The following is a 12,980-nucleotide window of genomic DNA, read 5'->3' on the forward strand; positions in this document are numbered from 1 at the left end:
TTATACTAGGATTTTTTTAAATATTTTTCCTTTAATCTAGAGCATTACATCAACCTGATTTATTTTAAAAAAATAGGAAAAATCATGCAAAGAAGGGTTAATGAAACACGTTTGCCTACTCTCGCTGAAATTTAGGCACCAGAACTTTTCGTCGCCAAGTGTCACGATCTCAGGTAGTACGTCAACAGATAATAGAACCTTGAAGAATAGGAATCACCCTAAAAACACAGTCAGTTGTATTTCTGTCACAAAGGTTCGCCCCGCGAATGTTAAGGACATTCGTTAGAACCGCGAGCCACGAAACGAACCGCTCGAAGGCTGCGCATCTCGTTGCCTACGTCGATCTCGCTTCCTGCCCGATGCATTACTCGAATTGCAGCCAGCCCGCGCGGTACACTTCCTTATTGCGCGGACGTAGTTCACCGGTATTAGAAAAAGTCGTGAAACTTTTCACGGAGAAATTTCGCCGCGGAACGATCCACCTACGATTCTAACAGAAGTGTTAAACGAATCCTGGTGTACTACCTCGCGAAATGAGCTACGGGATTCGGAGTTTATGATCGCGGGCGGTTCACCTCGAGTTACGATCACTTTTCAACGTGAGACGAACAGTGTTTGGAGTCTTGAAATAAATTGGTAGTCTGCGGTGGAGGTGGTTATAAATTTTATGGATAGTCGCGATGACAAGGTGAGTTAACAGTTTGCGGAGTTATCGCGGTGTAACGTTACAGTTTTGGTGAAAGCGGCGCGAGTTATCTCGCCGGGGCGGTTACACCGTCCGCGAGTTAAGGGAATCGCTGATGGAAAATGTAGCGCATCATTTTATTGTTGTATTATGAAGATCGAAAAAATGTTGATCGAATCAAACGGTAAATCGTAATAGAGAAATTTCATCCGAGTTCATTTCGGAACAGATTATTTGGCATAATCGAATGGGTTAGGATCAGAGTGGCGTTAAGCCCCATTTTCCAGGATATTAAAATGTAATGCATATATGTAAGAATGTTAAAAGGACGATTGAAATAAATTATGAAGGTATTGTTACTTGTACTTTCAATTAACTTTAAATCAAAAAGAAGTGTGAATTATTTGGTGAATAAATAATACGCATATTAGTAAACGATAATAATTGTTTCTCACAGTAAGGAAAATGTGACTATACATCACTATCGTTCTAACTCACTGAATTATTAGATTTTCTACTTTCAAAATATATACTTTATCGAATCTATTAATTAAAATCATAATTTGTCTCAATAATGATTTAGTGTGGATGATGACATATAATAGGCAAAAGGCAAAATAAATTATTGTATATATTGGTCTTATTATTATAATTAATTAATTCTACATGTCTATTCATTAATGTAACTTGCATGTTCATTACATAAACGTGATAGCAACAACCATCGATTTTCATGAAATTTTGTTGATATGTAGTATCGATATAGGTGTTTTGTTACTGTGATTATTATATTACGAATTACTATTATATTATTATTATATTTCGAATTTACGAATTTTTATATTAATAAATTTAGTACATTGAAAATGATGCAACGATCGCTTCAAAGTCTTGAAATATTTTCGTTACTCCGTATTTAGTATACTAATTGATACCATAAGTGCATAAAATTTGTAGTCTAGTGAACAGTTTGATTTTCTTTATATTTTGTATAAATACAACACTTCTATAAAATATATAATTTAATAAAGAAACCAGCTAATCAATGAAGCAATTAATCGCTAATCTGGGGATTATTATGCAAAATAAAAATCTTCCACGACGATTCTTAGAAACCGAACTAAAATATAAAGTGAATTCTTTAATTTAATATGTCATCATAAGTTTAAATTGCACCTACCATTTTTTGCCACAAATGTATAAAATTCACGATCTAATAATCACGGTTGTATATTAAACGACCCAAACCTGTTCGTTGCTTTACAAACATGTTATCGCTGCGCCTGTTGAACAATTGGATTAAAAATTCCCTCGATTACCGTTGTATCTAGTAACTCGTCACACGGATAAAGCGTTAAGTAATTACCTCACGGTAAAAATTCGAGGAGCGACGTATCCCGCGTTTCCTCTGATGTTCGCCGACGACGCCGCGCGCTCGGAATAACTTCATCCCTCGAGACGATTCGATCCAAAACGGTCTTGCTGTCGAGAGAAACGCGTCGTCAACGACGATGTTTTTCACGGCGTCGTTTTCTGCCGGCCGTTTCCTTCGCCTTTTCGCTCCGTAAACTTTCACCCGATCACACGTGAATGCGTTTTATGGAGTGCTTACGGCGCAATAAAATCGATTTCACGTTCGGCAACAAAGCCCCGAAGCACGCGAGGGGTTGTTCGAGGCGCAGCAGAAGGAACGATTTAGGTGTCGCGCGGGGGACTATCTAGGAGAGCCGGGGACGGTTTAAGGCTAAGTTATTGGCCGGTTTCTTGGATCGCGTGGAGAAAGGGGATGCACGGAGAAATGCCTCGAACTCGATGAGGCGTTGCTAATGCCGATCGTCGCTGCTTCCACGCCGTCGTTTCCCTCGGGTTTCCCTGTTCTACGGTCCTCGTTAACACGATTATGGGGAAAATTAGTGCGGGACTTTGTCGCGATGCCGTAAACACCGACGGGGAACCACCCACGGTGTGATTCGTCATTTCCTGCTGAAGGAATTTAACCCTTTGCGGGAGCGGATCTTAGAAAGTAAAAAAGAGCCACGAATGGGGTATTAAAAGTAATATTTTTCCTTTTTTTGGTTCTCGTAATGTTGTATGAAGTACTTTTGGGCGAGCTCTGTTTCATTGATCAGAATATTACTATATATTAATAAACAACATCATCGTAATGTTCGATCTGAAAAAAAAAACACTACGATGATATTGTTTATTAACTTTACAAGTAAACCACTTTCTTCGAATCGTTTAATTATTCTTTTGATTTGCATGTTCGATGGACAGTTTTCTTCCAAACTCTCCGCGTAATTTTCACCAAAGTAATAATTCAATTTATACGCATACCGCAAATAATTTGTACATTTTATCGTGGCAACAAAATTGCTAGTGATTTTTATAAATAGTGTTTATAGGATATATAGAATCTACTACAGGCGTCTTTTTTCCATTGTTTGCAGGAATTATTTCTTACACGGAGTATTTGTTTCTCTTGTCGATTCTAACCAGTAAGTATTTGTTTACAACAATTCTGTTGACTCTTTCATCGGATGGGTCAAGGTGACGAACAATCTGATTTCAGAACCAAATACAGGTTTCCGAATCGCGTTTAACATGTTCGACACTGACGGAAACGAAAGGGTGGATAAAACAGAGTTCCTTGTGGTAAGACTGTCACTTTTCATTTCATTGCATCCGACAATTTATAGATCTTTAATTAATTTTACAATTGGATATAGCAGTTCGTTAAAATAGAAAAGTATGGAAATGATCGTTTTCAGATACAACGAAATTTGGAAATCGCGATTTGAATGTTGATCTAAGCTAATCCTGTTTGAGATGCCAATATACCGGAGGCAAAACTTCTGATCGTGTAACAAGAGTGACGCTTCAGCTTTGTTTTACAGAACACGAATCCAAAGATTGATCGCAAAGTTTATTCCGCGCGCACGCTTTATACGCAAATTAATTTAATTGTTCACGCACTAAACGTAGTTAGTCTATGCGTTGTTGATTCTCTGGTAATGAGTGATTGGTTAATGAACCATTTAAAATTTGACGACTGTCCCCTCAACGAATCACGGTAAACGATAATAACATAATGATAACACGAAGTAACGGAACCCTAAATTCCAACACTTGGAAACATGTGCCTACGAAATAACATTTACCGAACATAGACATTATAAATCTATTAAACGCAAATGAAATCTAAAGCAAATAATTCTAAAAAAAATGTCTATTAATCAGCAAATTAATTCAACAAGGCGATAATTAACAAAATTCAGAACTTCGATGCGAACTGTTACGTTTAAACGCTCGAAGCAACTCGTCGAAGCGTGATTTATTGAAGCTGACGAAGCTTACATAAATAAAAACAACGTGCATAAATCGAATCACTTGACTCGAGATCAAACATTCACGTATAAAATAAAAGAAGCACAGTTATGGCCACATTTTTTTATTCTCTAATCGTTTCTAAAGGTATTAATTCGTAAAACTAATAAATAAGTGGATAAATGGAAAGAATCTAATTTTTAGTGATAAAATATTAGCGAGAATAAACTCCGAATTAGGGGAAGAAGCGAAGATGCCCGACGAAGATCGAAGTTGCGACGCAGTGTGGCTATATTGTTTATCCAATTTGCACGGGGGGCGTTTGTAATTTTCACAGATCCGACGACTGCTCGGCGGCGCACTAAAGGAGCGACACCTCGACGGCGAAACTAAGCGTGCAGTGAGTTATCGCATAATCGTGAAACGAAATAAAACAATCGAAACCTGATGCTAACGACGATTTACATCGATTCATTATAATCGCTTTGAAAATTTCACGACGGTCTAACAATACCACTTAAAATTCGCCCACAGATATAATAATCTTACTTCTTTTACGTCTCTTACTCTTTTCTCTCGATTTACTTCTCTCTAAATCAGTTTTTACAAGAACGCGGCTATTAACAATTCGGTAATAAAAATCGATTTCAAATAACCAGTATATATTGGTGTCATGCTAGAAATAGCATTTCGAATAGCAATAGAAAAAGCTTGCCTTTTTTTTCTTACTGCAATACTTTTCGACGATTCTTTGTTTTATGTAAAATTCGGTGCAATACAACAAACCGATTCGTGCTATTTTCGTATTTTTGTTTGGTTCTTGTTCTTTTCGATCAGTTATCGTCTTTCTTGGTTACAATTAGACTGCGAATTTTATGCATTTATAAAAAGAAAAACGTGTATTTCCTATTCCAAACCGTGACAGAATTAATAGCACTTAACGATGTTTGCATTTGTTAGCGATCTATTAAAAATTGTTAAAGAAGATGCTTCCAAGCGGCTCCGGTCTTTTGCGATAGGTTCGAACAATTTGTATATCGTATAAAAAAATCCGCAGTCTACTTGCAATTGTTTCAGTTCGTTGTCCGTTCATTCGCACTTTTGCTTTCTTCTCGATCGCGAAAGACGCTTATGTTTGTCTGTTGAACGGAGTTTCGTTTATTCTGTTTCATCCTCTGACATCGACATCATTCATACCCTCTGTTATTTATTTCAACATGTTAGTTGAAATCCATATACGGACCGGAAAGGCGTATCGCTCCCGAAGTAGTGAAACTTCGTAACAACTGTCGGGAAAACCAGAACAGAAAAATTGTCTCTAATTCATACGTAAGTTTTCTGCACGCGGAAACGCGTGGACGCAGATTGGTTTGATTTCTCTTCTTTTTCTTTCTTTATTTTTCCTTTGTGAGTTTTTTTTTTTATCTCTATGTTTTCAGCCGCCTCTTAAATTGTCTTACGATTTCAATTACTACGATTTTCGACGTTTACGTTCTTGATATGCCGGGGTTTAGGCGAACAAGTTTAGCGATCACGACTTCTATAGATTCGCGCCATCACTAAAGTACAAAATCTGTTTTATTTATCATAAAATCATTATTATATCGTAATCGTAACTGGAACGACTTATCAAGGTCCATGAACGTATACGCTCTCTATCCGTAATATTGAAATCGTAATAATTAAAATCACAGCACGTGTCTACCTTAACATTGTTACCTAACCGTTCGTACTAAACCTTTGTTTCGAAGAAATATACGTAATCAAAATCGGTGTGGATAATTGAAAAATAGAATGCGATTAAAACATTATCAAATTAATATTCGGTACACTTGCGATTCTTTAATGTCTAAACCTAAACCATTAATAAAACCAAAATTAATTATTATGAACAATCATTTCGCTAAGTACACAACACAATTTTAATTTCACCGTTGGGTAAGTAAGAATTCGTTTCTCACTAAATTAATAAATTAAACACAACCAAACGACGTAAAGGCTAATTCAAAGCAGATGCTTGTGTGAGCTATGACATCATTATTTTTGAAAACTGTTTATAATGTACGTGCAGTGTAAATTTACATATATCGATTTTTAAGTGTGGTTATAAATAATCCACTGCCGTTTGATCAAATCTGTCATGTAACGAAATATTTGTGCTGTTTTATCGTACGCTGGAATTTAAGTTACGATTAAAAAGAAATTATGGATTATTTATTAGTATACAAAGTATGATACGCGTGTGCTCGTATTAATCGCTGCTATGCTAACTCTCCTGCCATTTATTTCAGACCCATTAGCACTGGATACTGAAATCATTGCTGCCATTTTGCCTCTCTATTATTCAAACCCATCTGTATGTTTTATTATAAAGGCTATGCCGTCGATCGAAAAACAAAAAGAATTCTAATCCGATTTACTTTCCCGTGGTCCCGTGCAGATGGAGAAAGTATTTAGTCACGCTTGGAGGGGACGCCACGGCACCGAAACCCAAGAGAACTTGGACCATTTGACAGAGAGGCAAACGTCTCCGGAAGAAATCCAAGACCAATACATTGACGACGAGCAGGTACGTTTTATAATAAGTACCTAATTGATTGGGTATTACTACGTTGATTAGTCGCTGTGTGATCAACAAATGATATGAGCTGATTTTTCAAGATACAAGAAAACGTATAAATTAACAAAGCATAGTAAAACTATGTATGAAAATGATAATTTACATGAATATTTACAGTCTGTTAATAACATATAAAGAATGTATGTTCTTATATAATTTCATGGAAAATATGTCATTTTAATTTCTCCATTTGATTAATAATTATATATATATTTACATAATTCCATATAAATTTATTTAATAATTTCATTTTTATTATAAATCTATATATATATAAAACTAATTTTTTAATGAATCTATTTTATTCTTTCACATAATTATATATGAAAGTTTTTCAATACAGAAAATTATATATAAAAGACGTTTCTATAAAATTTATATACAAATTTCATTTCTCCATAAAATTTGTTTATACGTAGATTTTATAGTTTTATATAATTTCATAGAAATGTATATAAAGTCTTAATTTTTATTATTATTGTTCCTTTGAATATTCGGTGAATATTCACATATTAACACGAACGAAAACTGAAGAATAAGCCATGATTCAGCAATAATTCTACTGCTGGTATAGCGCTTCATAGTTCGAAGTTACAATTGAAGTAAATTTTTCAGGGTCTGCAACGACGACACGCTGTTGACACAACGTTAATGATACACTTCTTCGGAAAAGAAGGTAACAACGAGCTGAAGTACGAGGACTTCAAGCACTTCATGGAAAATCTACAGCAGGAAGTATTGGAGCTCGAGTTCCACGAGTTCAGTAAAGGCAGAGAAGTCATCACTGAATTGGATTTCGCGAAAATATTGCTGCGATACACGTATCTCGACACTGACGAGTAAGTTCTTTATTAAGTGGAAAATCTGATCGAAAGATTTCAGGTTCTGGCAATAGAGCTGGGAAAATTTGATTCGGATGACAGATATGAGAGATAAAGACTGAAACCTGTCAAATGTTTTTCAACGCTATCGAATAAATATTTATTTGAATAGAGATTTATCTAAATAAAAATTTGCCCAAATTAGTTTTTATTCGGACAAGAATTCATTCATAATAATCTATACGATCAATTTATTCATATAATTAATTATCCTAATAAATAGAATAATTTCTGACGAATAATGAATAATCGTTATTCGTATAAAATGTTCAACTAAAAGTAATTCATTCGAATAATTATCTCAGATAAATATTTATTCGAAATAAGGTCTAACTCTGGTTTTAGGGAGATAAAAATCGTTCCCGATTCATTGTACATTACAAAGTCATTCCACACTGAAAATACAATCTAGGGATTCAGATTAAGATTCCTTCAGATTAGAGAAAATATAAATCACTATATTGCTAGTTATTTATTGTTTATTTAATTTATCGCAATCCTTGCCTTTCGACTTAAAATAATACCCGTTTCACCATTTAAATAATTTCAAAAATACAAATCTTAGACTTGTTCTTATGAATTCTTCTTTAAGAAATTTATTGTCGAATTGAGTTGGCTTTCTGTTATTTAAATCAACAAGATTTATCCTAGTGAAATATTTAATATTTCAATATTTAAATATTAGCCTACGCACATATTCTTCTGTCGTAAATGTCACAATATTAGAGTTTCTAGTCGAAGAGCTCGAAAAACTATTATCCTGAGATTTCATGCGCCAAATAAACACTGATTTAGAATAGTGATTTTAAAATCAACAGGTTCTCCGTTCCACCTCGATTCCGGTCTAAAAGCAAAAACGAAAGGTATCGTACCAGGTTCAAAATGATCCCACAGAGAAGAATTTTATTGACTAATCGTGGCTAATGGCACTTGCTGTTTTTTGAGCAATTAAAAGCCACTGTTTTCTATGTTCCATTCTTACGTGCACTATATTAATCAAAATAAATATCTATGTCCAAACAAATTAAACATTGAACATTGTGCATCATCCACAGTCTCATTCGTCCCATTTTTCCATGAATAATGATAATAATAATAATAATATTTAACCAGATATAATATAATAATAATATTCAACCTCCAGTATACGTTCAGTATACTCTACCATAGCCATATACATATTCTCTTTACGCACATACTACAATAATTTCGTGTTTTATAGGTATGATAAGTATCTGGACCGGATCCTTCAGAACACGGAACTCCAAATTGGCATCACGTTCGACGAATTTCGACGATTCTATCAATTCTTAAATAACATCGATGATTTCTCCATAGCCATGCGAATGTATACATTGGCGGACCATCCTATATCCAAAGGTATAAAAGATCAGTTTTATACTAAATGTAGCAATGTGCATTTTCGATCATTTTTAAACTGTAAATCAGAGTTAGGCTAATTTTATTACATTATAATTAAATTTCGCAAATTTCATTACAGTGTATTTCAATGGCATAGTAATACAACTAATTGGTACTTCAATTACATAATTCAAACCTTTCAGTTGCTATTTATTTCAATCACGAGTGCAATTCAACTGTAATATTACAGTCCAGAATATTGAATAAGTGAAACACATTTTTACGTTTTTCTTTTGTGTACTAATCCGTTGTCACTTCTGTGTATTTTATTCTCTTATTGATTATTAATATATTAGTTTTTAATTCATAATCACTTTGTATTCAATGTAATTACAAAAGTGAAATATTTTCTGTTAAGTATTAACCCCAAAAGAAATGATTAAACTATATCAACGTTATTAGAAGCAATTCGTCGATTTTGTTATTATAATTATATTACGGATCTTTGTGCATTTATTATGATCAAACTGGTCACGTGGAATATTAAACAGCAAACGCAGGAAATAAATTTAACAATGCTGTTAGATTATTTTCAATTGTTAAAAATGAATATCAATTTTCATTCAGCTCCTGCTTGTTGGAACCAACATAGATCATTCTAATTTTCACTAAAGATTATAACGCTATTAAATAATGTCCGGTATGAATTGCATTAAATAAACAATTGAAATTGATTTGTTTTCCAGATGAATTCCAACGTGCTGTGAAAATCTGTACAGGAAGTGTACTCTCAAGTCATATAATAGATACAGTCTTCGCGTTGTTCGACGAGGATGGCGACGGACAATTGTCCTATAAAGAATTCATCGCGATTATGAAAGATCGACTTCATAGAGGTTTCAAGGTATGGGGCGAATTACTAAATTGCACAGCAGCAAAATTTAGTACAACGTAAAAGTAAAATAATTTCGAACAAATAATAATTACATTCAATCAACTTATACGAACTATGTGAAATTCGAAATATTTGCAAGTGTAAACACGATTTGTCAATGTTCACACTTGCCAGATGAATTATTCTAAAAATCAATTCTCATTCCTGATGACTTTCTCATTTCATGACATTGAAATACTAATAACGAGATTTCAATTTTTTATTTGATAGAAACTATTACTAACGTTTATCATATCTTTTTGTATAGACACTACGTTGTAGTCACTAGAGATTTGTTAACGCAATCGTTCTGATTATTTTAAACTATATTATTCTTTTTGAAATAGTTGATTGTATTCTTATCCCTGTATGCTTGCACTTAGTTTCGATTATTTAAAGAAATGAGTTGATTGAAATTGCTGTGTCCGTTGCTAAAAACAGTATATAATTATGTTAATCGTGATATGAAATATCTCATCTATTATTAAGTATTCTGTTATATTTTTCAGTCACAACAACGACGCGAGGGTTGGCAAGCATTCACCGGTTGCGTGAAGCAGGAGATGAAGTCTCGTTAATTAAAGAGTTAACCCATGCCTAAGAACTGCGAATATATTCTATGGGACAATGTGAAGTACCATGGAGACACTAGTCCTTTTTCAAGCCCTTAGCTTTATTGCATTCATTTCCATTGTGATACAGCAGACCTGGGCAAATTTTCTTTCGCTTGAAACCGAAAAATAACTATATCAAATAATTCATTTGCAAGTTATTTTCAATGTTGTTAGTTGTAAATCCAAATAAAACCAGCCCATATGAAATGATAGCAATATTAAACAACTATGTCGTCATTGTTTATTTAAAGTATGACGATAGTATGACGACAATATGTGACAAGTATAAAACAAAAAGTATTGTAAAAATAATGGACAACAAAAAGATTTCACTATTTTATTTGAAAAAATCTTTGAAACGCTTTATTTTGAACAAAATCTTTTCCCAAACAATTCACCTTCAAGAGATTTTTATCTTTTGTCTTTTATTTTGCAAAAATGTCAATGAGAAGTCTGAATAAACGAAACTCATAGTATAGTTAATAATCTCAACGTCATATATATATTTTCCAAGAAACATTTTACAGTTATCTTAAATAATTATTCAAAGAAATTATAGCACAATGTAACATGTTATTTGAAATGATATTTCAAATAGTGTTATTTCAAATATGGCCAGGTCTGTGATACAATTACTATTACATTAGATATAAATCACAAACTCTCTACCTCTATCTACCATTGACTCGTCTTATTATATTATCATAATACATACTGTGATCACTATACCGCAGTTTGCGCGATTACCAAGTCACTAGTCTTTATAAATAAGTACGAACGATGCTACCGATTTGCCATCAGGCATATTAATCAAAGATATATTGTTTCTGTTAATAATATAAGACTTACTATTTATCGAATGTTTTGATTGTATAATCTGTAATATTCTGTTTAAATTAAAGATACGGCTACATACGAATCGCATACACTTAATTCAAACCAATATAAGTGATATTACTTAACTTACAAAATAATTGTATAAATATCTTCCGCCTAGATTTATAGTTTAATAACCAAAACAACCATAAACCTTCATACCGCAAATAAAATCGTTGCAGATCATTAGTTTGCGTATATACACTGGTACACTTTTGCATTATTTTACTGTAGAACACCAAGGAAAATTTTGATTAGAGTTTTGTGGATTATTCCGATAATCTTGCATTAATATTTTACGCAATTCAATTAGATCTACTGTAAATCCATATGTAATAATTGTATTAAATTCTGTACGTATTTCTATAGAAAAATACGATGTGAACTTGCGTTTAAAACCGGCATGCACGAGAACCGTTTTCAAAATAGACACAAATGCACTGAAATCGATCTACGATTCACTTTGTTTAATCTTCCACTTGATTTCGATCGATTTATTCGAAGCAGTTCTTACGGAATTGAATTCGTTCGGTCGTGGAACAGTCGAGTATAATTTCTAAGAGCTGCAAGTATCGTTAACAGTCACGTCTCCGTACGTTGTTTGTTATCACTCATCGCACTGATTGCCGTCTGGTGGTCTCGTGAATTAAGCCGACGATAAGGAACACGTCATTACTTGTCCTTACGGCCTAACATCAAACGAATCTCATCGCGTACGAGGTCAATGATTCCACGAAAAGCTTCCTAGTTCCAGAATAATGAGTTCTGTCTAGGAATGCAATTTCAAAAGGAACTCTCGCGGCGCGATTCAAAGCACCATTTATCCCACTTGATTGTTTAAACAGCATTTAGCGATCGGATCCTTGTGCACGTTTCATCAGCTAAAGTATTTTAAGCAGAAAGCGGTGTCCTAATGATTTCTAGAGATACTGCGAATTATAATAAACAGTTCTTGTTCCAATCCATAATTTGATGTTAATGTTGTCGAAGTTTTTACAGATAATTAGGCATTACTATTACGTTTCATGTTATGTTGTAAAAATGATGCAAGTTTGCACTTAAAATATATTATTATTTTACGTCATTTTGTTTCTTTATATTTTTTCAACTTTCTTTTATCTTTACTTATATTATTTTACTATCATACTTTACGTTATGTTGTAGACACGAAACTAGTTTACATTTAGGCTATATTATTTATTTTATTTTCTTTGTAACATGTAACTTTCTATCTTATATTTTGATCTATGTTTTCTTAATACAGGGAAGAAATGAAATATATTAATCTAATAGTTTAAACGCGTACTTCAAATATTTCTTCGATAAAATATGATATTACTAAATGATAGCGTTGTAATAATTAAATGCGATTTTTCATCTGAAGGATGTTAAATTATGTTAAGAATCGCGTTTAATCAGTATATCCACACATTCCAGAACGCACAAACAGTTAACATTGCTTTAATACACACTAAGAACGTGTAATTAAATTTCTAGATTAATATTCCTTTCACATTAAATTCTCTCAATTGTATTATTAATTTCAATACAAAACTTTGGTTTTCTTCGAAAAATTTCAAAATTTTCACGAGAGGTAAACATCGCAAAACGGCACAGTACACTAAAGTCAACAGTTTTTATTAAAATCGAAGGCACAACATTGCGATATAGTACACCATTG

The 12,980-nt window shown here is 33.3% G+C and overlaps 1 protein-coding gene across 3 annotated transcripts in view; it reads left to right on the forward strand.

Moving 5' to 3' along the window:
* LOC144476761 (calcium uptake protein 3, mitochondrial-like) overlaps nt 1-12,383 on the forward strand; it is a 33,986-nt gene extending 21,603 nt beyond the window's left edge. For 2 of the 3 annotated variants that reach the window (XM_078193951.1, XM_078193954.1), the window contains 9 exons: nt 3,136-3,183; nt 3,258-3,340; nt 4,350-4,412; nt 5,237-5,341; nt 6,453-6,581; nt 7,248-7,471; nt 8,736-8,893; nt 9,622-9,779; nt 10,319-12,383. In XM_078193951.1, the coding sequence (XP_078050077.1) occupies nt 3,136-3,183; nt 3,258-3,340; nt 4,350-4,412; nt 5,237-5,341; nt 6,453-6,581; nt 7,248-7,471; nt 8,736-8,893; nt 9,622-9,779; nt 10,319-10,387 (1,037 nt within the window). In that variant the 3' untranslated portion in view covers nt 10,388-12,383. The remainder of the gene's footprint in view (nt 1-3,135; nt 3,184-3,257; nt 3,341-4,349; nt 4,413-5,236; nt 5,342-6,452; nt 6,582-7,247; nt 7,472-8,735; nt 8,894-9,621; nt 9,780-10,318) is intronic. The other variant, XM_078193953.1, reaches the window with a different exon arrangement.
* Nucleotides 12,384-12,980: the final 597 nt, after the last annotated feature.

The sequence above is a fragment of the Augochlora pura genome, chromosome 11, assembly GCF_028453695.1.
Source record: "Augochlora pura isolate Apur16 chromosome 11, APUR_v2.2.1, whole genome shotgun sequence".
NCBI lineage: Eukaryota > Metazoa > Arthropoda > Insecta > Hymenoptera > Halictidae > Augochlora > Augochlora pura.